This window comes from Balaenoptera borealis, assembly GCF_965194805.1.
Source record: "Balaenoptera borealis genome assembly, chromosome: 19".
NCBI lineage: Eukaryota > Metazoa > Chordata > Mammalia > Artiodactyla > Balaenopteridae > Balaenoptera > Balaenoptera borealis.
The window spans coordinates 13,870,298-13,896,720 of NC_138878.1; the positions used below are offsets into that span (position 1 = coordinate 13,870,298).

Consider the following 26,423-nt stretch of genomic DNA (forward strand, 5'->3'; position numbering starts at 1 on the left):
ATTCTTATGATTGTTTGGGTTCCTTTCTTTTCCAAGCTGTTTCAGTATGGTCCCAAACTAGCATTTGTGGATGCTGACCCATTTTAGGCAAATATGTGAAATAGAGATGTCTTTACACCCTCCAGAGTTTCTTCATGTTGCTAAAGCTACCCCCTTATAACCTGTCTCTTCCATTAACACTTTTGTGTCTTTCAGTGTCTAGCCACTTTAGATACCTATTCTGATAAGTTGTTCTTAATGTTTACTGATGAATTAACATTTTGCTTTTCTAAGGAGGCAAATGAATTTATTTATATTATTCTTTGTCTTTTGATAGAAATTCTAAATTATATACTTTCTGAGGTAGATTTCGTTTTTAGTGTTAGCTTTAATGTTAGTCCAAATTCCTTGGATTTGAAAAGAGTTTACATATAGGAAAAACTAAATCTGTTTTTGTTTGTTGTTTTAGTCTAGCCTTTGTCTTTACATATGTGTTTTTCTTTTTAAACTCAGAGTTTGGAGTCATCCTGCATATATAGTCATGCTTTTTAAACTAATATCATTAATAAATATGTTAATAAATGCTTTTTATTTATTTATTTGGCTGCATTTGGTCTTCGTTGCTGTGTGCGGGCTTTCTCTAGTTGCAGCGAGTGGGGGTTACTCTTCGTTGTGGTGTGCAGGCTTCTCATTGCGGTGGCTTCTCTTGTTGCAGAGCACAGGCTCTAGGCTTGCAGGCTTCAGTATTTGCAGCACGTGGGCTCAGTAGTTGCGGCACACAGGCCCTAGAGCACGTGGGCTTCAGTAGTTGCGGCGCACGGGCTCAGTAGTTGCCGTACGTGGGCTCTAGAGCACAGGCTCAGCAGTTGTGGTGCACAGCCTTAGTTGCTCCGTGGCATGTGGGATCTTCCTGGACCAGGGATTGAACCCATGTCCCCTGAATTGGCAGGCGGATTCTTAACCACTGCGCCAGCAGGGTAGTCCCAGTAAATGCTTTTTAAAAAATATTTTAGTGGCTACTTAAAATTCCATCATAAATATATATAATTTGTTTAACTAGTAAGAACAGTATTTCATTATTCATATGGTTCATTATTTCAATTTTTTGGTCTTAAAATGTACTGATAAATATTTTTGTATAAAATTCTGTGCATGAAGCGCTGATTATTTCCTTAGGTTAAGTTTCTAGGAGTAGAATTACTCGGTCAAAATGTATATGTTTTTAAGCCTCCTGAAAATATTTAAAGTACAGATGTGACTAAAATTTTGTTTGCAAGTATTGATGGCATCTGATGATTATAGACTACTTAAGAACCACTGAGAAATCTTGATGTTTTTCTGTCATAACTTATAACTGTATCAGACCCCCAGTATTGTTATCTTTTATCTATGAGACAGTATCCACTGAAGAATTCAAATCCCATAATAATAAACTCCAGAGAACCATTATTTCTTTGTGGCCCTTACTGCAGTTGTTATTTTAGTTACTGATGTGATAAGTTTCTCTAACGAGACTATAAACTTCCATAAGGGCAGTAACCATGTCTGTTTTTCCTTACCAATATTATCTTCAGGGCCTGTCACAGCATAGTAGGCATTCAATAAATATTTGTTGAAGGGGGTTAAAAATATATATTGTATCACAATTGTTAGTACCAAAAATGATGTAGTAGTGTATGATTAGGATTGTTCAATTGGATTTTCAATTCAGATGCACTTAGGTTTTATTCTTAGCTCTACCACTTAGTTGCTGGCTGATCTTGGGCAAGTGCCTGGTAGAGTAAATGTTAGTACTAGTTACTGTTTTCCTGGCTGTTTTTCTAATTCCCATCTATCTCTGGTTATGAATGCCTTCAGAACAGGAATACTGTATGGATCTAGTCAGCACCAGAACCTACTATAGCACCTGACGTCATCTAAATAATTTTTGAATTGAAGTTTTGAATTTAGGATTATGAGACATGTGGCATAAGCTGTAATTAATGCCATGCTTCAACTGTACTGAACTTGTGTTCTCACAAAACTTCTTGTTCTCTCTGGTACCTGGATTTTACACACATCACTCCCTCTGCCCGGGATAGTCACACCCTCTTTTTACCTTACGAATATCTTGCTTGTCCTTCAGGACTTGGCTTAGGCTTTTCCTTCTCCTAGAAAGAATTCTGTAACATCCCTGAGCAGGTTGCATGTCTTTTCTCTAGAATAGGTTTTTTAATCTTGACACTATTGACATTTTGGGCTGGATTTTTTTTGTTTGGGCCGGGGGTGTTGTCCTGTTCATTGTAGGATGTAGGCAGCATCCCTGGATGCCTGCTATATATGCTAGTAGCATCTCCTGAAATCACGACAAACCAAAATGTCTCCAGTCGTTCCCAAACGTCCCCTCTAGGCAAAATCACTTCCAGTTGAGAACTACTCTAGAATTCTAGTTCTTAGCAAATAGTAATGTAGTTGCCAGATATTCTTAGCTGTTTTTTTTCCACTAGAATATAAGTTCTTTTGATCACAAGGACTGTGCCTTCTAAATTTTTTTATCTCCAGCATCTAGCCATTGTCTGTCATAGAGATAATCAGCGAATATTTGTCAAATGGATTGAACATAATTTAGTATTATAATGGATCCCAGATATTTACCATTGTAAACTGGGACTTGGGTTAATTATTAAATGAAGTATAAAGGATTCTGCAGGCAGTTTCACAAAAGGAAAATATATCTGATGTTTTCTATTAGTGGTTTATGCACAGGCAGACATACTATTCCTAGTGTTTGTCCTTACATTGGGTATGTTTTTTGGTTTGTCTGTCCTTCGGTTACTTTGTTAGGCCTAGCTTTTGTTTGGATATTACATGTTTTGAAGTTCAGGTCCATAATTAATAGAGAGAAATAGTGCTGTCTTGATACAGAGTGCACAGTGGTCAATGCACAGTGTTATACCCTAAAGTCTTATGGGTGGAGGGAGTAGTTTTGTTGACTATAACTCTGCTGTTCAGTAAAAGTCTTAGTAAATAATAGGCTTCTGTTGTCGAATTTTATTTTATTTTGCTTTTTGTTCTTAAATTTTTTTTACTGAAGTATAGTTGTTTACAGTGTTGTGTTAATTTCTGCTATAGAGCAATGTGATTCAGTTATATATGTGTATACATTCTTTTTTTAAAAAATATTCTTTTCCATTATGGTTTATCATAGTATATTGAATTTAGTTCTTTGTGCTATACGGTAGGACCTTGTTGTTTATCCCTGTTGTTGAATTTTATAGAGCAGTTTTTTTTAACTTTTTTACCTCTTTGTATATTTCTTTGTATGTGGGTAGATGTTAATGATATTTCTGTGATCTTGGACAGTAGCTTTTTCCAAAGGCTAAGACTTAGTAGGAGGATTTGAGGAATTAAGGTGATAATATTTTTGAATTTAGTTCTAAATTTGATAATCTTTTCTTATCACTACTTCTTATCTTTTTTGGGGGAGAAGTAGGAGGCCTTCCTGCTTCTTTGTTTTTATCAGCCCACTCCTACACCAGTACAGAGATAGATACTCATTTTATCCATCACCAAGTTCTTTCATCTCTGTGCTCAAAATAGATCTCAAATCCAATCACTTCTACCATCACCACTGCTAACTATCGCAGACTAAGCTATTTTCATTTTTTGTTTGGACTGTTGTAATAGCCTTGTTCTTGGTTCTTTTGCTTCCATTGTTATCTCTCCCCAATCAGTTCTCCACTCAACAGCCAAATGACCTTTAAAAAATGTGAGTCAGATCATGTTATATTTACCTGTATTAGAAAACTACTCTGGCTTATAATGTCAAATAATCCACCCTCTAACTGGTCTTAGTTCCTGAACTAATTTTAACTTGAAAGTAGTCATTGTGCTTCTTATCTTTTTCCAGGAGGAACAGCACAGCATGCTGGGCTCTGGATTTAAAGCTGAGCGTTTACGAGTCAATTTGAGATTAGTCATAAACCGTCTTAAACTATTGGAGAAAAAAAAAAGTGAGTTATGCATGATTGCATTGTATTTTCTTTCCCAAAATACATCACTGAATCCTAGCACCTCAATATTGGCTCTTTCAGGCTAGCACTATGAAGTCTTAAGGATCCCATATCCTTTAGGTTTTGGATACATTTCTGCTGTCCTTTGTGACTAGTTAGACTGAATCACTTTGTTGCAGGGAAAGGAACACACTCTTGCTATGGAATAGGTAACGTGACTCCATAGGTGGAAATTTCTGGCTACACAAACAATATTCTCATCTAGACGAGGTAGCAAATTCTAGACTAGATGAGATGAGACTAAATTTGCTAAAGGAGGGTGAGCTAGGATATAGTAGAAACACCCACTTTTCTGTTTTGGGGTGGATGTCTGCCTGCAGGCCAGGGCCCAGTATACTACTACTTTGTGACTGGAGTGTGATTTGTGCTTTAGCGGAACTGGCCCAGAAAGCAAGGAAAGAGATTGCTGACTATCTGGCTGCTGGGAAAGATGAACGAGCTCGAATCCGAGTGGAGCACATTATTCGAGAAGACTACCTTGTGGAGGCCATGGAGATCCTGGAGCTGTACTGTGACCTGCTGCTGGCTCGGTTTGGCCTCATCCAGTCTATGAAGTAAGCTGGTTTGTCTTTTTTTTTTTTTTTTAAGCTTCATTGAGGTATAGTTGATTTAGGAAAAAACTTCACATATTTAATGTGTACAATTTGACGAGTTTGGACATAGACATACACCTGTACACCATCATCACAGTCAAGTTAGAAAACAGTCATCACCTCCAGAAATTTCCTTGTATCCCCCTTTTTTTTTTTGATAAGAACACTTAACATGAGATCTGCCTTAAACATTTTAAAGCACTCAATACAGTATTGTTTAACTGTAGGCACAGTGTTGTTCAGCACACCTCTAGAACTTTTTCATCTTGTATAACTGTAATGAAGTAAGGTATTTTGATTTGAAGACCTAAGTCAAATCACTTCTGGAATTTGAGAAAGGAGTAGTAATACTGGTCTCTTCCTACACATAGGGCGATAGCACTAAGGGACTACCACTTCACATACCCAACAACATCCTTCCTGCTATTCACTTGAAGGCCTGATCTCAATGTAGACAACTGTTGAAAAGAAAATTTGGAATCTGAAATCAAGAGGCCTAAGTTTGAGTCTTGGCTCAACCATTTCCTGAGTTTGTGACCTTGGGCTTGTTACTTAGTTTGTGTTTCCCCCTCCAAAATAGGATGACAGAAATGGCTTGAAGCCTAGAGTTATTGTGAGAATCCAGTGATATTTGTGAAATTGCCTTAGAGGCTATCAAGTATGTGATACAGATGATGGGGTTTTGTTTGTTTGAAAGAATGTTAAATTTTATTTATTTATTTTCCCTTAATTAGGGAGTTAGATTCTGGTCTGGCTGAATCTGTGTCTACACTGATTTGGGCTGCTCCTCGTCTCCAGTCAGAAGTGGCTGAGTTGAAAATTGTGAGTACAACCAGTTTCAGTGCTGCATGTAGTTTTTCCTATTAGAAAGGTTGGTTAACATAAGTCACTTCTGCTTTTTTGACCATGTATTTTTGTACCCTTCTCATGCTGCCTTTGAAAAAGGCTTTGTAAACTTGTTTCTTCCTCCTTTTCAGGCCTTATATCATGGAACAGAACAGTGTTTTCCCAACTTGAGTAATTTTTCTAAGGGGCAAAGTTACAAATACCCCCTAGTTTTGTCTTAAATTATTTTTATTGTAACGTTATTTAAGTATATAAAAATAGAAGAGTTTTTATACAACTGTAAACCAGTAAAGTTAAAATAACATTAAGGGAACGGATGTTTTGCTTCATTGATTCATTCCACAAATATTTATTGAGCAGATGTTGTGACTTGGGTGGGTACTGAAAGCACAGTGGTGAGCAAAATATGACACCAGCCCTACTCTTATAGCTTAGAGTCTGGTAGAAGAGACAGAAAAATTCACTGAGAAATTGCCTGCCACAACGTGGATATGGTACTGACTGCTCAGGTACAAATTCAGTTGAGTTGTTTTCTCTCCTATTTTCTACGTCTTTGCTAGTTATTCACTAGGATATTGTCTCAGTCTTATCTCCCAACCTATCTTACGAGATTTCCTTGTCTTCTGTATGTTTTTATTTATTTTTTTATTTTTTAAAAATTAATTAATTAATTTATTTATTTTTGGCTGTGTTGGGTCTTCGTTTCTGTGCGAGGGCTTTCTCTAGTTGTGGCGAGCGGGGGCCACTCTTCATCGCGGTGCACGGGCCTCTCACTGTCGCGGCCTCTTTTGTTGCGGAGCACAGGCTCCAGACGCGCAGGCTCAGTAGTTGTGGCTCAGGGGCCTAGTTGCTCCGTGGCATGTGGGATCCTCCCAGACCAGGGCCCGAACCTGTGTTCCCTGCACTGGCAGGCAGACTCTCAACCACTGCGCCATCAGGGAAGCCCTGTTTTTATTTTTTGAGAGCTCTTTTTAAGTCTCTGAATATGTATTTTTTTAATAGTCTATTTTTGTTTCATGGCTACAATGTCTTCTAACTCTGAGAATATTATAGTCCCTTTTTACTTTTTCTTGTTTCTGTATTGTTTCCTTCTATCTATTTCTTAGATTTAAACTATTTTTATAATAGAGGCTTTTCTGAAAGGTTTCGTGGCCCTTGGCTGTTCATATTTAAGAGTGAGGTACTAAAAAGTGGATTGGAACCTCTTGTGTGCTTGGGTGGGCTTATTGCCAGATGCCAATTCATTGTTTGTTTTTTTCTTTTTTTCCTTCCAGTTTCATTGAGATGTAATTGACATACAGTACTGTATAAGATGTACAGTATAATGAGTTGACTTACATACATCATGAAATGATTATCACAATAATTTTAGTGAACATCCATCACCTCGTATAGATACAAAATTAAAGAAATAGAAAAATTTATTTTTGTAATGAGAACTCTTACGATTTACTCTCAGCAGTTTTCATATATAACATACAGCAGTGTTAATTATATTTGTCATGTTGTGCATTACATCTCTAGTACTTACTTACCTTACAACTGGAAATTTGTAGTACCTTTTGAGTGCTTTCATCCAATTCCCCCTTCCCTCCCACTCCCTGACTCTGGTAACCACAAATCTGATCTCCTTTTCTGTGAGTTTGTTGCATGTTTGTTTGTTTTTGAAGTGTAATTGACCTACAACATTACGTTGTTCCTGTTACACAGCATAGTGATTTTTTCTATACATTTCAAAATGATCACGATAAATCTAGTTATGATATGTCACCATACAAACACATTTCTTAGTTATTGACTGTATTCCCCACACTGTACATTTCATACTTGTGACTCATTTATTTTGCAGCTGGAACTTTGTACCACTTAATCTCCCTCACCTATTTCCTCCTCCCACCCACCTCTTGTAACCACCTGATTGTTCTCTGTATCTGTAATTCTGTTTCTGTTTTTGTTTGTTCATATGTTTTATTTTCTAGATTCCACTTATAAGTGAGATCATATGATATTTTTCTTTCTCTGACTTATTTCACTTAGCATAATGCCCTCTAGGTCTGTCCGTGTTGTTGCAAATGGCAAGATTTCGTTCTTTTTTAATGGGTAACATTCCACTGTATATATGTACTGCATTTTCATTCATCTATGGATGGGCACTTGGGTTGCTTCCGCATCTTGGTGGTTGTAAATAATGCTGCAGTGAGAATAGGTGTGCATATGTTTTTTCTAATTAGTGTTTTTGTTTTCTTTGGATAAATACCCAGGAGTGGAATTGCTGGATCAGATGTTAGTTCTGTTTTTAATCTTTTGAGGAATCTCCATACTGTTTTCCATAGTGGCTACACCAATTTACATTCCCACTAACAGTACACAAGTGTTCCTTTTTCTCCACATCATCACCAGCACTTGTTATTTGTGGTCTTTTCTTTATGATAGCCATTCTGACAGGTGTGAGGGGATATCTCATTGTGGTTTTGATTTGCAGTTCCTTAATTAGTGATATTGAGCATCTACCTTTTCATGTGCCTGTTGGCCATCTGTTTGTCGTCTTTGGAAAAATGTCTGTTCAGCTCTTCTGCCAGTTTTCTAATTGGATTGTTTCTTGGTGTTGAGTTGTATGAGTTTTTTGTATATTTTGGATATTGACCCCTTATCAGATATAGTGTTTGCAAATATCTTCCCCCATTCAGTAGGTGGCCTTTTCATTTTGTTGGTAGTTTCCTTCACTGTACAAAAGCTTTTTAGTTGGATGTAGTCCCATTTGTTTATTGTTGCTTTTGTTTCCCATGCCTGAGACATACCCAAAAGAGTATTACTAAGACCAGTGTCAAAAGAGTGTACTGCCTATATTTTTTCCTAGAAGTCTTATGGTTTCATATCTTACGTTTAAGTCTTTAATCCGTTTTGAATTTATTTTTGTGTATGTGTTGAGAGAGTAGTCCAGTTTTCCCAACACCATTTATTGAAGAGGCTATCTTTTCCCCATTGTATATTCTTGCCTCCTTTGTTGTAGTATAATTGCCCATATAACTATGGGTTCATTTTTGGGCTCTCTATTCTGTTTCATTGACTTGTCTGTTTTTGTGCCAGTACCATACTGTTTTGATGACTGCAGCTTTTTTAGTATAGCTTGAAATCAGGGAGCGTGATACCTCCAGCACCAACTCATTGTTGAATGATCTGACTAAGCCCTTTCTTGAGGGAACTCCAGACTGTCAGGAACTAGTTTTCTTTCCTTGGATTGGTCATTTTCCTCAGAGAGGAGTTCTGTCTTCTACCTGGAAGGTATAAGCTGGCTGCATTTTTGAGAGCACAGGGAGAAGGAAGCCAAAGGTATCATTCCTCTCTTAGAGAAGATTTACACTTAATTCTCTTGTTGCCAGTATCTCTGCTCTCTGCTGTGCATGGAGCCCAGAGTTCCTTTAGTTTAACCTCCCCAGAGAGTAAGCCTCCTGTATTCTGATAGGGTAGGGAGGGTGGTTATACAGTTTTGTGGGTAGGGGAATGGGAGAGTAGAGGCAACTGCTTCTACTTTTAATGTAAATCTTGTTTATAGTCTCTCTTATACTCTTCCTTTATATCAAGATTAATTCCAGACGAAACAAAGATTTACATGTTTTTAAAAATAATGAAACCTTAAAGAAACAAGAAAGTTAGGCATTAAAAAAAATAATCTCATAGTGGAAAAGGCATAAACATGCCACAAAACCTAAAAGCCATAAACAAAGAGTGATAATATAAGTAAAAATTAAAGATTTCTGCATAGTATAAAGCAAAACAAAAACCACTGTTAAAAGACAAATAACAAACTTATAAGTACCCAGTACCCCTGAAAGTCTACCTAACACTGAGTGCCCCCTCACTGAACTTCCAGGTGTTGGGACCACTCTGGTCCAATAGCACTGTCATCTCCTGCCTGTACTATTGTAGTAACTTCTTGAAAGTTTTTTCTACGTCTACTTTGGCTTCCTTTAGTCTGTTCACCATTCCATCAGAACAACTAAGGGTTCTGTTCAAAACACTGATCTGATCCTGTCACTACTCCTTGCTTTAAAGTCCTTTAGTGGTTTCCTGTTGTTCTTGTGATAGAAACAAAACTAATAAAGCCTACACAGCCCTGCACTGTCTGGCCCCCATCTGCCTTTCTTCATTTCCTACCACACTCTTCCTTTGGGCTCTGCACAAGAGGCTCACTGATTTTATTTTGGCTTGAGGATTGGCCCTGTTTTTCCAGCAGAGGCCTTTGCACATGCTGTTTTCTTTTCCTGGAATGTTCTTCCTTCCCTCCATGTTTAGTTAACTCCTGATCATCCTTTACATCTCAGTGAAGCATCACTTTATCTGACTTTTCTGATCAGGTCTGATTTTACTGTTGTAAGCAGATAGTTTAGTGTACTTTTCCTTTCCCCTTATCACAGCTGCATTTGTACCTTTATCTTTGTGATTATTTGAGTAATGATTATTTTTACCCAGAGACTGTAAGATTCTATAAGAGTAGGAACAATGTCTGTTTTTGTTCATCATTTGTAGTGTATAACATAATGCTTACAATAGTTTGGCACATAGTTGCAGCTCAGTGGATGGCTGGATAAACAAACAACTAAATGAATTAATATGTATCCCTTCAGGCTTTACAGACCTAGTCTTTTGGAAATCCTGCTTACTGTTAATAGGAGGAAGCTTGAAGCCCTCTGTAGGAGTGGTTTCCATTTTTATTTACTGTTCTTTTTCTCTGTAGGTTGCTGATCAACTCTGTGCCAAGTATAGCAAGGAATATGGCAAGTTATGTAGGACCAACCAGATTGGAACTGTGAATGACCGGGTAATGAACATAATTGTTAAACATGAAGCAATGGGTGGGGTGGGGGCAGGTTATTTTTATTGCCTGCAGTGAGTCTAGTGGGCACCACTGTAATGTAGGGTTAATCTGGGATTGCACATTTCATAGTAAGAGAGAGAAGAACGCTGTCTGGCAGTGCAGTCAGCTCCTTACCCCTGTCCTACACTTCCGATTGTGAAGCTTTCCGTCATCCTGTGTCATTCCTGATTTTGTATCCTATCCTTTGTGCCACTTGTGATTTATGCAGGTAGAAGTGAGGTGGGGAGAAGGGTAGATGATTTCAAATGTGGAAGGCAGCAATATCAGTCTTTGAGGCATATGTAACCAGAGAATGTGAGAGATACATGGGTCTTGTGCTTTGTGATTGAAAAAAGTAATTTAACTGGTTGGAGCTTCCTTTTTTCCTCTCAATTTGAAATGTGAGGAACAAAGTTTAAAATTGATACAGGTTAGGCTTAGGCTGGTTGATGCATATGCATCTTAACCCTGGATCTTTTACTTACAGCTAATGCACAAACTGAGTGTGGAGGCCCCACCCAAAATCCTGGTGGAGAGATACCTGATTGAAATTGCCAAGAACTACAATGTGCCCTATGAGCCTGACTCTGTGGTCATGGTACGTTTAGAGTCTTTTAGAATACAAAGGAAAATGAGTCTCTCGATACCACTGTTTTTGAAAAATAACCATTTTCTTTGCACTCAAGTTTGCATGTGGGAGTTTAAGCCTTTGTCCAGTTAATGCCTCTGGGGTAACAATAAATATGCCTGCATCTCTCAGAGTATTTAGGGATCAGATGAGATGAATGACTGAAAACACTTCGAAAAGGTACAAACTTTGATACAAATATAAAGTGGCATTATTGCTACTTTTCAGTGAAGTTCAAGGAATTGAGAGGCCCCTATGGGTAGCAAGAAAAGCCCCAAGACCCAGAACAGATCCTGAAACATCTGTTGTGTGCCTGCCATGTGCCCCAGAAAGTTGAGAATACAGAAAATATATAAACAAGGTCCCTGTCCTAAGGAGGCTTACAGTGAAAGAAGGGCAGATACGCAAATAGTAAATCAGCAGTTAATGTTGACCGGGTATAGTATATGTTTTGGTGTGCTGCTCAGACAACCCTCCCCCTGCCTGAAATACTCAGACACTTCAGGACAGAAGCATTTATTCCACCAGCTTTTTTTTTTTTTTTTAATTTATTTTTGGCTGCATTGGGTCTTCGTTGCGGTACGTGGGCTTCTCATTGCAGTGGCGGAGCATGGGCTCTAGGTGCACGGGCTTTAGTAGTTGTGGCGCGCAGGCTTAGTTGCTCCGCGGCATGTGGGATCTTCCTGGACCAGGGCTTGAACCCGTGTCCCCTGCCCTGGCAGGCAGATTCTTAACCACTGCGCCACCAGGGAAGCCCCTCTCTCACCTCTTGAGAGTATTGATGACTGGTGGCTCACGCAGCTGAGTGTCCCTCCAGCAATGGCCCTCAGAGGAGAGCTTCCTTACCCAGGGTCTTTCCTGGGGGCAGCTTGTATTTGGTAACTGGTCACTGCAGGGGATTAAAGACTCTGCCCCTTTGTCCCCAGTTGGGAGCACCTGCTGTAGGCCCATCCTAGCTCCAGAACTCCCTGGGGGATTAGCTGACCCCCCCCCCCCCCCCTTTTGTTGTGAATGCACGGCAGCCCACCGTTTTCCTTTCCCCAGTCCTGCTTCCTTCATGTCCCCACAGGTGTCTATCCCAAGAGACCTCTCCAGTAAACTTCCATCACGCTAATCTCCATCTCAGAGTCAGCTTCCTGGGGAACCTAGCTGGTGACAGGGCCTAATGATATGGGTTTCTCTCTTTTTCTTAGGCAGAAGCTCCTCCTGGAGTAGATACAGATCTTATTGATGTTGGATTCACAGATGATGTGAAGAAAGGGGGCCCTGGAAGAGGAGGTGGGGGCGGATTCACAGCACCAGCTGGTGGACCTGATGGAACAGTGCCAATGCCCATGCCCATGCCTATGCCATCTCCAAACACTCCTTTCTCATACCCTCTTCCAAAGGGACCAGTAAGTACACATACAAATAAATATGGATATAAGCTCTAGAAAATGTTACAGAAGATGACAAGTTGGCTCTGTGAATACACTCAGGAATTGTAGGTTATCAAGAGGATTTAGCAGTAAGAATATTTGGTATTAGTTTATTGATCATATTGTGGAAAAAATAGCATTGGGATTTGGAGAAAGTCTTTTGGTTCACCTGTAGGTAATGAAGTGGGAAAATCTAGAGAGATGGTACTAGAAAAACTCTTCATGTAGGTTTCTTGAACCTTTGGGACTTGTAGGTATACTAGTAGCTTTTTCCAAAAACGAATAACCAATACTTACTACCAGGTCTACCTCCTTTGTAGACAAGAAGATGACAGTCATTGCTAGTAAGAAAGTCTGGGGCCTTCCCTGGCGGTCCAGTGGTTAAGAGTCCATGCCTCCACTGCATGGGGCGTGGGTTCGATCCCTGGTCGGGGAACTAAGATCCCACGTGCTGTGCAGTGCAGTCGTCTCCTCTCCCCCCAAAAAGAAAGTCTGGTAAGAAGCTTCCCTTGTAGACACTGAGGCAATTTAGTAATTTGAAGAATAGCCTTTGGGTACAGATCTTTAAAAATCTAGATTCCTCCTGATCACATGTGGTCCTTTTAGGCACCTTTTTTTCTTTTGGGGCTCTTGAATACATGTATTAAATATATATCTTGAATATATATATATGTATTCAATGTGAATATATTCACATCGAGAAAATAGTTGTATACACACACATATTTATTTCTCCCTTCCCATTTACACACTTCAGAAATTGCAGATCAGGGGCAATGTCTCTGATGTTGCCTTTCTCCTCTTGCAGTCGGATTTCAATGGATTGCCAATGGGAAATTATCAGGCCTTTCCCAATATTCATCCACCTCAGATACCAGCAACTCCCCCGTCGTATGAATCTGTAAGTGCCTGAGCCTCTTTTATAAGCAGCAGGAGAGTGAATCCCATGAAGAGAGAGCAAAATAATGGCCACAGGGAAGGCAAAGTTTTGATCACTCCTAGTACTGGCATTGCTCTATGCTTTGGATTCTTATGTTGCTTTAATATTACCCTGGAAACGGGGGGTGGTGGTGGTGGTGGTGGTGGTGGTGGTGGTGGTGGTGGTGGTGGTGGTGGTGGTGGTGGTGGTGGTGGTGGTGGTGGTGGTGGTGGTGGTGGTGGTGGTGGCGGCGGTGGCGGCAGCATCCTTGGTGGCAATGCTTTGTCTGCAGTTAAGAAATGCAGGAAGGAGCTGCAGATCCTGGAAAGTTCTGGTAGGGCACTTGATCAGACTTTTTTTTAGACTAGGCAGAGAATCATATTGAGCTGGTACAGTCTTGGTGCCAGAATATAATAATTAAAATACCAGTTTTATAAATTCTCAACACTGTGTAAAGGAATAAGAACCAGATTTTTGTCTTAAACAGATAAGTGTCTAGTAAATTTCAGCCTGTAGCATTAATTTTATATTTTAGTCTTAAAGCTTGCTATTATTGCTAATATGGTAATGATGCCTTGAACTGTAGGTGGTTGTTAACAGTTTTGGTTCAGAATTAGATGACTTTTCTGCCAGCCTTGTTTCCTCATCTAGGGAGATGGCCCTGTTCCTGAGCTTGCTTAGTGTTCTTTCCTTTGGTTTTTACATTGGGCCTGAATTTTTATGTTTTGGTTTTGCACGCATTGAAGCATTGCCCACAACTGTTTCTAGGGATGAGGTAGAAGATCTTCGTTAGTATTTGAGGACTTGGTTCTTGAAGATGAATGCGGTGGTTTAGAATGCTTTCTCTCTGCCTGGAAGGTGAAGGTATCAGATTAAAGAGAGATGTTATGGTGTGGTAAGAATTTTCTTTTCCTCTGCTTGGCAGTTATGAGTTCAACATGGTATCTCTCTGGTTGGAAGAAGATCAGGAAAGCAGTACAGGGGGCGGAGGGGCAGTTTCTTTGGAGCAGTTTCTGTTGCTTTTGCGACACACATGGGCTTATACCATTACTTTCACCAGTGATGCCATTGCTTTCTCCTCTGGTCATGTGATCTTTGTGTTTCAGGTTGATGACATTAATGCTGATAAGAATGTCTCTTCTGCACAGATCGTTGGTGAGTTAGAAACCCTCTTGAGAGTTTCTCAGTACTGAACCCTTCGCTGTTTTCTCATCACTGTTCCTCCCTCAGATTGTTTTTATGCTTGTGGCATTCTACCCACATGCCCCGTTCTCTCCCCAAAGGCAGTATGCTGGAAACAGAACTCAGGATTTCCCGCTTCCAAAAAGAAAAGATCTTTCCTGGCTCCAAAGAATCTCCCAAGTTCCCTGTTTCTGTTAGTGGTATCATTATTCCCTTTCACCTTGTAGTTTTCAGTCATCCTCAAGTTCTGTATGTTCCTGCCGCTTCCACTTCCACTGTGCCTGGAAATACCAAAATTTTTTTAAAATTTGGGCATTAAAGAGGGGGAAACAGGCATAAATCATAAGTGTATAGCTCAGTGACTTTTCACAAAGCAAGCATGCTCATGTAGCCATTCACTGAAAACTTAAAACACTACCAGCACTCCAGAAACCCAGAGGGGAATATTTTTTAAAATTGGGACAGTTTCATTGAGGTATAATTTACATACAAAAAATACACAGAAGTGTATATTGTGATGAGTTTTGATGTGTATCTCCACACACATACATTATGTAACCGCCACCTCAGTAAAGATTCAAAACATTTCTGTCACGCCAGAAAGTTACCTTGTGTTCCTTTCTAGTCAGTTCCATCCTAGAGGCAAGCACTGTTCTTATTTTCTAAAACTATGGTTTAGGTTGCCTATTCTAGAACTTAGATATAAATGGAAACATACAGTAAGTAGGTAGAGAGGGCGATGATTTTAACTTGTAAGATATAAAACGGAAGACGGAGGACTAGAAATACAGATCACATTCTATTACATCAAATGGTATGGATGTTAACATTCCATAGAAAATTTTTTTCCCATAAGCCTTAAAGAGTAGCTCATCCCAGTAGAATTCTAGTAGCATTCCTTGGACTTTCCTGTTCTGGGAGTAGACCTTTGTGAAAGGGGACAGTCTGTTTAAATGAATGCTCTGTACCTAAGCCCCATGCACCACACTTTGACTTTCCCTTAAACTTTTTTCTCACTGTAGGAAAGTAAAACATATATTCAACCATAATTAGAAAATGTAGCTGTTAATTGTCCTGAAAATTTTTATTGACCTTTAGAATTAAATAATAATTATTTTTTAAAAAACAATGTTTTCTCCAGTATTTTATTTTATTGTTTCTGCCAGGGGGGATTGTGGGGTTTGAAGATCTGAGCCACTGGCGTTTTTAACACTGTGCTCCTTACTCTAATTTAATTAGGTCCTGGACCCAGGCCAGAAGCTTCTGCAAAGCCCTCTTCCAGACCCATGGATACCTATGACAACTTTGTACTGCCAGAATTGCCATCTGTGCCAGACACACTACCAACTGCATCTGCTGGTGCCAACACCTCAGCCTCTGAAGACATTGACTTTGATGATCTTTCCCGGAGATTTGAAGAGTTGAAAAAGAAAACATAGGCTTCCTAAACCAGGCAAGGTCCAAGTTCTGGGAATTGAGACTGAGCAGTTTCTCCTTGTAACAAAGAATCTCCATGAAATTCTGCTTCATCTGTTAACCATCACTGAGTACACTCTTCCTCTGGGCTCTCTTCCTGCTCTGACACACTCTGCTGCTTTCCGGTTCTCCACTGCTCCTGAGAGACTAACAACTGGAGATTGTGAGGTTGGAGCAGCTGGCTTCTGGCAGCCTTGCTTGTCCGTTTCCTGTCAGTGTGATCCCATTTCTCTCCTTCCTGTCCCACCATCCCTCCACAGGGGAGTGCGAAGGGGAGAGCTGTCAACGATGGCCGGATGGTGGAGGAGAGTACTTCATGAAGTGTCTCAGCTCTGTGCTGAGGTTCTAGACTTAGAAACAAACCCCTCCGTACAGAGGGATTGGTGGTGAGTGAGATTCAAGGCCAAGTTGTGTATTTTCTCACTCTAATAAGAATGGGAGAGAGAGAAAATGGCTCAGGAAGCCATTGTAACAATTCTTAGAAGCTGGGTCTTCTCATTGACAGATACACTACTCCTTGCTGCAGGGCACTGTTCCACCTGGATCCAGTTGCAAACTTTGGAAAGTTGAAGGCCTCTTAGTTCTACTGGATTCTCAGGGAGCCCTCTGTGGCCTTTTGCTTTATTTTGAGTGCTGTGTTTCCCTTTTAATAGAGGGCAGCACTGTATATAAATTCCTGTTTTTCCCCATGGCATGTTCTGTTGGGTTGCATTACTGGCCACATACTGGGCAGAAGTCACCATTCAAGGCTAAGGTGGGCTTCCAGTAGCCTTAATAGAAATATTCAAGTCTCTGGAGTAGTGAGCTGGAAAGCCTACAGGTGAAGAGGGGTTCCTGTTTTCATTTGAAAACGTTATGATCAAGAGAACCTTTAAAAACTTATCTCAGATAAATTTTTGGTGCCCGTGTGGCTGTAGGTGTTTTGCTCCTTCCCTTGACGGATGAGACTCTTACTGTTTTGCCCCCTAGCTAAGGCCGTCCTTCCCCACAAGGATGGCTTTGGGATCGAAAGATACGACTTCGGCTTCTGTGTGGTGTATCTGTACACACTTGTTTCAAGCAACTTTAATGTTTTTGATTGATTTGTATGTCATGGCTCAGTAGCTGCTAATAAAGTTAAAAATTCTGTGCCCCGCTTTCTCCATTGTTTTGGTCAAATGACGAGGGGCAAGATTTTAGTGACAAGTATTTAAGCAAGTGACCCATACTGGGCACAAGCCAGACCTTATTGGCTCCCTGGGGAGTAAGGGGCCCATTTCGATCTCAGTATTTAAGCCCAGATAGTTACCTGTGAGTTGGCTTGGTTACTTCTCTGTGACAGGGCTCCCCCTTAGCCACATCTCATGCTTGTATCTTCAATTAAAGTTGCAGTGAGCTTACTTCTGACTCATATTTCCCACAGTCCTCCTGGAACATGAATGATGTTATGTGGTGTTTGTTTGGCAGCAGAGCTGGTTTATCCTGCACCACTCCTGCAGTGTTAACCCTCTGATAGTGCCAAGTTCCATAAACAGAAGAATCTGCAGCCAAGGGGATTTTGATTCTTCACTGACTAACAAAATTAACTATGTATATTATAAACATCTATAATTTTCTAAAGTACACCACGCAACGATCAGTGTTAATATACTAAGAAGTAATAAGCCAAGTGAGGAGGTAACAGGATTAATTTCTTGAAACTTCATTTGTCAGTGGCCATTGCTGTTAGAGCTGTTCGCTTACTTACATGTGTTCTGGTGCTGCTGTTTTCCTGACAAACTTGAGAGCTTCAGTAGCAGCATATCCACCAGTGCAGCTTCTTTCTGAGTCTGTTGGAAGACAAAGAGAGAAAAGCAAGGAAATCGAAATTGCTGCTAATGGTGGAGGAAAAAAGTACCAAAGATATATTTTTTAAAAAGTAGATACAAAGTGTAAAGATACTGTTTCCTTTAATGGTTTACTGTCAGGCCTTGGAGTGTTTCTGCTACTTAACAGTGGAGGGCCAGCTATTTATAGGACAGTGGATGTAGAACATAATGTACTTTTGGTAAATTGGGTTTCCTAGGAAAATGGTTGGCAGAGCTGTGGAGACTAATAAAGGGAGTATGCTGATACTGTGCGTTACGTCAGTCTGTAATCTTAAGAGCAGCTAAAATTGAGCTTTTCCAGTGATAAAATCACGATACGGTTTATATTTCAGTTACTGAGTCAGAGTTACTTACCTTAAAGGACTTTCTTTCTTTACCAAAGGCCATTAAAATGGCAGAAACAAAAAGGTTAATGATCACGAGTACCATCAAAACGACACTGGTGAGGAGGGTAAGAAAGGAGCCCAGGACTGGGTTTAAAGCAATAACCTGGAAGGACAATAGGACACTTCGAGTTTAAACACTGACAGTTTAATATCTACTTTAAAAATGTAAGATATATGCTAACATTTGGGATATATTCACATAAGGAAACACTTATGTCTGGTGGAAACTAGAAAAACAAAAATATTAAAAAGGAAAATACTTTTGAGTGGACAGAAAAGCAACAGTGACTGACTCTAAGAGTGTAAATAATTGTGCCTTCAGGGCTTTCACAAGAAGAAAACAGGTGAGTTGTAATGGAATTATAAGTGACTCAAAGCCCTTGTGAGTTCTTGGCAATTCCAGAAAATATTTCTAAACATGGAAGCTTCAAGGAATAGCAAAAGTGTGTTGATAGAATACATAGATACCAGCAATGATAATGAAAACTGTCTCTGCCATTCCAAGCACTTTCTACTCTGAACTTCGGACCATTCCAATACAGTTTAAAAGGTTAGCCATAGAAAACTGGCTTTTAATGCTTTTTTTTAGATTTTTTTTTAATCGTTATCTTTAAAAGTGTAATTACTGAGTTTTGCCATTCTTACCTTTTCAGCACAAAGAGATCTTTCTCAAATGTAGGGCTTACTAGAATGGTTTCCAGTAAAATTTGGTTTCCAAATTCTTTAATTTAGGTGTTCCTTTTAAAAATGATTATTTTCCTTTGGTATTGGCTCATTCATTATTGCCACTGGGCACTGTTTTAAAAAAAAAACACCCAAAACTTAGAGGATGAATACTTGCAATAAATACTATTGTGATGGAAATCTCTGTGACAGAGATATTGTAATGGCTGCCAGCTTATATCTACTTATTTTAAAAGAGCTTAATCATAACTCCAGGTCAACCAAACAGTTTGGGCAAACGCTGAGTTTGTGATGCAAGACTCTTCCCAGTAAGTATACTCCATTTTCCCTTTTAAGTCAAAAAGTAGCTTTTAGCAAAAGTTTATTATGATTGTTACTTCTTTAAGAGCTTTAGTATATAAAGTGTTCCAGGGGTGAGGACTTCATTCCCTAGTGATTGGGGCTGGAACCACAACAAAACATCCCACCCAAAATAGCAGTTATGTTAATCTTTCTTAGATTTTAGGAAGGTGGTGGTAACTTTGCACGTTAGAAACTATGTTAATTTACCCATTTTAATTAGTAACCTTTGATTTCTAGAGTATCAGAATGATGAGCTTTGATGAAAATCTTGCCAGTTTCACTAACTTGAATTGCAGTTTTTTTCTTATCAAATCTATATATGCTAGTGTTTGGGACCCAAAACCTCACCTCAGTTTCCTACTTTATTTTTTATGTTGAACAGAAAGGGATTTGTGTAGGTAGTTCCTGGGAGAAAATAACAGCCTCTCTGAAATTACTATTTATAAACAGAAATAACTGCAGTTCTTTCTGGAATTGTACCTCCCTAATTTTTCTTTTTTAAGCCACTTCCAATTGTACCCTTCAAAGGGCCGTTGAGAAAGCAGCAGAAATCATGTTAATCTGGCCAGGTATGAGAACCCAAGTTCAGGCCCAGTGTCTTTGGCAGTAAGATTAAGGATAGAAGTGAGAAAGGTGCGACTATATGTGCTTAGGAAAGGAAGGATTTCTGAAGGTAACAGCCACTCAAAAGCTATACAGTATCTATAGGTAATACCATAAAATAATGGCAAAGGAACTAAGTTTCTCCCTTTTCCAGTATGCAGTGGGGCTGCTTTTATAAGCAATTCTCCTCTTGTTTGATATATTAAACCAAATAGAATTCTGCAGGGAAACGAGGAAGAGGGTTTTTACCTCTTTGTGATGAGAGATTCCCATCAGGAGACCAACAACAGTCACTGCTGAACTGAGAAAAGTTTGGTAGTCAGAGATGCTCCATCCAAACAGCAGGTTAAACTGAAAGAGAGAACAGTCAGATGGGGGTGGAGAGCAGTAGAGGGGACTGCACTTCTTTGGGTCCTGAGGTGCTTGATAATGGTGAGGTCAAGGTAGAACCAATGGAATGGAATTAAGGAAGTTCCTTAGTGGCCATTCAAATTGCTATGCCTAAAAACTACACAGAATTCTTCTGTAATTACAGTGTTTTCATATAAATTTGACTTTCATATAGTTCATCCTGTGAACTAAATGTTATCCCCATTTTAGAGATGAAACAAATGTCTTGAGTTTATCATACTGCTAGTTAAGTATGGACCTACACAACTAAAACCAGCTCCACTGTCTTCTCCAAAACTCTGTGCCAACTTGAACTGATGGTTTTCCATTTAGTGACCTTTTCTAAGGGAGGCAATGTAATTCCAAGACTACAGCACTTAGGAAAAGACAGATGCTAGACGCAGCAAAAGCAGTTCTAAGAGGGAAGTTTATAGCAATAAATGCTTATATTAAGAAAAAAGATCTCAAAGAACCTAGCTTTACTTCTCAAGGAACTAATAAAAAAAGAACTGAGCCTAAAGTTACAAGAAGAAATGAAATAATAAAGATTAGAGCAGAAATAGAGACTAGAAAGACAATAGAAAAAAAAGTTAGCTTATTTGAACAATAAAAGTGACAAGCCTTTAGCTAGACTAACCAAGAAAAAAGGATTCTAATAAATAAAATTATATAAACGAAAGAGGAGACATTACAACTGATATCACAAAAATACAAAGGATCATAAGAGACTACTAGGAATAATTACATGCCAACAAACTGGATAACCTAGAAAAAATGGATAAATTCCTAGAAACATACAACTGAATAATGAATAAACAGAAAACCTGAACATATGAAGTATAAGTAAGGAGACTGAAGCAGTAATCAAAAACCTCTCAACAAAGAAAAGCCCAGGGCCAGATAGCTTCATGGGTGAATTCTATCAAACATTTAAACGTTTAAATTCTCAGACTTCCTTGGTGGTCCAGTGGTTAGGACTCTGTATTTCCACTGCAGGGGGGTGTGGGTTCGATCCCTGGTCAGGAAACTAAGATCCCATGTAAGTCAATAAATGTGATACACCATATTAAAAGAATGAAGGATTAAAAACATATCTCAACAGATGCAGAAAGAGCATTCAACAAAATTTAACAACCTTTCACGATAAAAACTCTCAACAAATTAGGCAAGAAGGAATGTACCTCAACATAATAAAGGCCATATATGTCAAGCTCACAGCTAACATCATAATTGTGAAAAGCTAAAAGCTCTTCCTCTAAGATAAGGAACAAGACAAGGATGCCAACTCTCACCATGTCTATTCAACACAGTACTGGAAGTCCTAGCCAGAGAAGTCAGGTAAGGAAAATAAATAAAAGGCATCCAAATAAGAAAGGAGGAAGTAAAACTGTTTTTGCAGATGACATGGTCTTATATATAGAAACCCTAAAGACTCCACCAAAAACCTGTTAAAAAAATGAATTCAGTAACGCTACAGAATAAAAAATCAAAATACAAAAATCAGTTGCATTTTGTTACACTAACAACTAGCTGAAAAAGAAATTAAGAAAACAATCTCATTTACAATAACATCAAAAAGAATAATACACTTAGGAATAAATTTAACCGAGGTGAAAAATCTGTCCAATGAAAACTATAAGAGATTGATGAAAGATATGAAAGACAAAAGTAAATGGGAAGACTTCCCACATTCATGGATTGGAAGAGTTAATGTTGTTAAAATGTCCATACTACACAAAGTGATCTACAGATTCAATGCAATCTCTATCAAAATTCCAGTGGCATTTTCCCCAGAAATAGAGAAAACAATCCTAAAATTTGTATGGAACCACAAAAATACCGTGAATAGCCAAAATAATCTTGAGAAAGATGAACAAAGCTGGAAGCATCACACTTCCTGATTTCAAACTATATTGCAAAACTATAGTAATCAAAATACTATGGTATTGGGATAAAAACAGATACATAGAACAATGGAACTAACTGAATAGAGAGCCCAGAATTAAACCCACACCCATAGATTCGGCCAACTAATCTATGGCAAGGGTGCCAAGAATACACAATGGGGCTAGTCTCTTCAACAAGTAATGCTAGGAAAACTGGATTTCCACATGCAAAAGAATGCAATTGGACACTTTTATTCTGCCATATTCAAAAAATCAACTCCAAATGGATTAACAACTTAAACCTTAGACCTGAAACTGCAAAATTCCTATGAGAAAACAGAAAAAGCTTCTTGACACTGGTCTTGGCAATTTTTTGGATATGACACTAAATGCACAGGCAACAAAAGCTAAAACAAGTGGGACTACATCTAACTAAAAAGTTTCTGCACAGCAAAGGAAACAATAAACAAAATGAAAAGGCAACCTATGAAATGGGAGAAAATACTTGCAAACTATATATCTGATACGGGGTTAAAATCCAAAATCCATAAAGAACTCATACAACTCAATACCAAAAAAAAAAAAAAAAATCAACCTGATTAAAAAATGGGCAAAGGACCTGAATGCACATTTTTCTAAAGAAATACAAATGAACAACAGGTGTATGTAAAAATCACTAATCGTCAAGGAAATAACAAACCAAAACTGTGATGTGATATCACCTCACGACTGTGAGGATGGTTATTATCAAGAAGACAAGAAATAACAAATGTTGGTGAGGTTTTGGAGAAAGGAGCCCTGTTGGTGGGAATGTAAACTGGTACAGCCATTATGGAAAACAGCATGGAGGTTCCTCAAAAAATTAAAAATAGAACTACTAGATGATCCAGTAATCCTACTACTGGCTATATATTGAAAGGAAATGAAATCAGCATCTTGAAGAGATATCTGCACTCCCATGTTCATAGCAGGATTATTCACAAAAGTGAAGATATGAAATAAGCCAAACAAAGAAACATGTATGATCTCTTATAAGTGCAATTTTAAAAAGTCGAACTTACAGAACCAGAGGGTAGAATGGTGGTTACCAGGGGCTGGGGTGGGGAGGGGGATGGGTGGATGTCAGTCAGAGTATACAAACTTTTAGTTTTAAAAATCAGTAAGTCCTGGAGATCTAATGTATAGCATGATTATAGTTTATAGATTATAGTTAATAGTAATATATTGTATACTTGAAATTTACTTAGAGAATAAGTTCTTATCACACTAAAAACAAAACATGTAACCATGTGAGGTGATGGATATGTTAGTTTGATTGTGTAAACATTTCACAATGTATTCATATATCAAAACATCACGTTGCACCTTAAATATATACAATTTTAATTTCTCCACTGTACCTCAATAAAGCTGGGGAGAAAAGAGAATCAACCTAAAAACTATTATTTAACAAAAAAATTCAGCAAGCTGGCTGGGTACTAGATATAATAAAATCAATAGCCTTCATATATTCAAACAATATTTACTTAGAAACTATAGTGAAATAAAATCTCATTCACAATAGACCACAAAAGATAAACCTAACAAGAGATGTGCAAGAATTATATGAAGAGAATTTAATATTACTGAGGGATACAAATGCAGATGAGAATAGAAAAAGCATACCACACTCCCAGATAGAACATCATAAGCTACCAATTCCCTAAATTAATTTTTATAAATCCTTATTTTGTTTCTGTATAAATGTCTAAATCTCTACAACTGAACAAGCTCTTAATACATACAAAGCTCCCATTTATCAAAACAAGCAAACAAAACCAAGCAGCCCAATGAAAAATGGGCAAAAATTATAGAATGACATTCATTCATTCTTTCTCTCACATACACCAGGTCCTGTTCTAGGTGCTGGGAACACAGCAGTGGGCAAGAGTCCCTGTCCACAGAGCATTCACATTTGAGGAGGGAGGGAGACAGGCAATAACCAAACAATATTCAGGTAATAATAGTGCTATGAAGAAAAACTGAGCCGCGGAGCAACTAAGCCCGCGTGCTACAACTACTGAAGCCTGCGCGCCCAGAGCCCGTGCTCCAGCAACAAGAGAAGCCACCACAATGAGAAGCCCGCACACCACAACGAAGAGTAGCCCCTGCTCGCCGCAACTAGAGAAAGCCCACGCACGGCAACGAAGACCCAATGCAGCCAAAAATGAATAAATAAATTTTAAAAAATTAATTAAAAAAAAAAACTGAGTAGGAAGAAGGGCTAGAGAGTGTTCTGTGAGGAGGGAGCAGTGCTATTTATTTACAGGATGATTAGAGGTTTCTCAGAGGAGGTGGCTTATGAGAGAGACCCTAATAAAGTTTGGAGCTCCCAATGCAAACGTCAGTCAGGGCAACAGCAAGTTCCAAGGCCAAGGCAAGAGCATGTGCATCGTGTTTAAGGAGAGCACAGAAGCTTGTGTGGCTGAATTAGAGCGAATGAGGGTCAGAATGAGGGTAGGAGAAGTAACAGATGTAGCTATAGGTCTGGACAGGGAAGGCCCTAGAGTAAGCTTTAGAAAGGGATTGGGCTTTTATTTTAAGTGTGATGGAATCCATTGGGAGGTTTTGAACAGGGACAAAACACATTTATGTTGTAAAAAAAATAATATGGGGAAGATGGAATGAAGAAGGGCAAGAGCAGAGGCAAGTTTTGTCCATATGAGAGGTGAAAAATTGTTCCTTATTTTAAACTTGTATTTTCTCATGAGTGCAGTTGCAAACCTTTTGTATATTTCAGAGTTACCTGTATTGTATGAAAACACCAATGTTCACTGAACTGTTGGCGATGTGGGCAGATCTAATAATACATTGCTCATGGGAACATTAATTGGTACAATTGAGGAGAACAATTTGGCAATATCTTTCTAAATGAAAAATGGATATACATTTTTAGCAAGTCTTTTCAAGGTACTTATCTTACAGATATATTTGCACATGAGTGAAATTACATATGTAAAAGGGTATAAATGGTAGTATTATTGTTAACAGTAGAAGAGTGGAAACAATCTAAATGTCTATTAATAGGGAACTGGTTATATAACTTATGGTACATCCACGCAATGGCATACTATATAGTAAATGAGTAAAACATAAAAAGGGACAGCTTTATATATGCCGATGGAACAATCTCCAGGCAAATTAAGGGTAAAAGGCAAAAAGGCATGACAATGTTTATAGTATGCTGCTGTTTATCATCAAATGTATTTGCAAATGTATAGATTACCTCTGAAATAATTTACAAGAATACCTTGGAGATACTATGGGTTCGGTTCTAGACCACTGCAATAAGTCAAGTCACATGAATTTTTTGGTTTCCCAGTGCATATAAAAGTTATGTTTAGGGAATTCCCTGGTGGTCCAGTGGTTAGGACTTGGAGCTTTCACTGCTGGGGCCTGGGTTCAATCCCTGGTTGGGGAACTAAGATCCTGCAGGCCGTGCGGTGTGGCCAAAAAAAAAAAGTTATGTTTACATTGTATTATAGTCTATTAAGTGTACAATACCATTATGTCTAAAAAAACAATGTACATACACCTAAATTAAAAATACTTCATTGCTAAAAAAAATACTTTATTGCTAAAAAATGCTAACCATCATCTGAGCCTTCTTTTAGCAATAGTAACATCCAAGATCACTGATCACAAGTCACCGTAACAAATATAATAGTGAAAAAGTTTGAAATATTTCGAGAGTTACCAAAATGTGACAGAGACACGAAGTGAGCAAATGCTATTGGAGAAATGGCACCAATGAATCTGCTTGACACAGGGTTGGCAAATCTTCAATTTGTTAAAGAAAACATGCAGTATCTGCGAAGTGCAGTAAAGTGAAATACAATAAAGTGAGGTATGTCTGTATAATCGATTGGGAATGTAGTTGCCTCTAGGAAAGAGAGAAGGGGGATCAGGGGATAAAGGAGAGTTGCACAATATACATCGTGGTACGTATGGATTTTCTACATATTCATGTTTTAATTATGAAAAAATGTTTTAACATGAAAGAAAAAGATTATGTTACAAAATTTGGCAGGGAGAGGTTTGCAGTAGGTTATTAAAGGACCTAGGGTCCTGCAGAAGATAAAAGAGAAAGGTAAAGGGTGACTTAACCTTCAAAGATGGCCTTACTTTGTATTTCTTAAATGAAAACCATGCAATTGTAGAATTGTGATTAGTGTTTTTTCACCTCAGAAGAAAGTCAAAAGAGAAAAAGTTTAAATTGCTGCAAGAGGAATTTTAATTAAATCCTACAAAAAAAATTCTTCCCTAAATGTGTTTCAACATTGGACTAGGCTATTTAG

The 26,423-nt window shown here is 38.5% G+C and overlaps 2 protein-coding genes across 8 annotated transcripts in view; one reads left to right on the forward strand and one right to left on the reverse strand.

Moving 5' to 3' along the window:
* Window positions 1-17,076, forward strand: part of IST1 (IST1 factor associated with ESCRT-III) — a 37,486-nt gene extending 20,410 nt beyond the window's left edge. For 4 of the 7 annotated variants that reach the window (XM_082369967.1, XM_082369968.1, XM_082369966.1 and 1 more), the window contains 9 exons: window positions 3,869-3,971; window positions 4,405-4,585; window positions 5,359-5,446; window positions 10,206-10,289; window positions 10,813-10,923; window positions 12,147-12,347; window positions 13,180-13,272; window positions 14,397-14,445; window positions 15,712-17,076. In XM_082369967.1, coding sequence (XP_082226093.1) covers window positions 3,884-3,971; window positions 4,405-4,585; window positions 5,359-5,446; window positions 10,206-10,289; window positions 10,813-10,923; window positions 12,147-12,347; window positions 13,180-13,272; window positions 14,397-14,445; window positions 15,712-15,911 — 1,095 coding nt within the window. In that variant the 5' untranslated portion in view covers window positions 3,869-3,883 and the 3' untranslated portion in view covers window positions 15,912-17,076. The remainder of the gene's footprint in view (window positions 1-3,868; window positions 3,972-4,404; window positions 4,586-5,358; window positions 5,447-10,205; window positions 10,290-10,812; window positions 10,924-12,146; window positions 12,348-13,179; window positions 13,273-14,396; window positions 14,446-15,711) is intronic. The other 3 variants (XM_082369972.1, XM_082369971.1, XM_082369970.1) reach the window with 3 other exon arrangements.
* PKD1L3 (polycystin 1 like 3, transient receptor potential channel interacting) overlaps window positions 16,757-26,423 on the reverse strand; it is a 69,308-nt gene continuing 59,641 nt past the window's right edge. Inside the window, 4 exon segments of the mRNA XM_082370221.1 lie at window positions 16,757-17,468; window positions 17,675-17,756; window positions 18,150-18,284; window positions 20,060-20,249. Coding sequence (XP_082226347.1) covers window positions 17,308-17,468; window positions 17,675-17,756; window positions 18,150-18,284; window positions 20,060-20,249 — 568 coding nt within the window. The 3' untranslated portion in view covers window positions 16,757-17,307.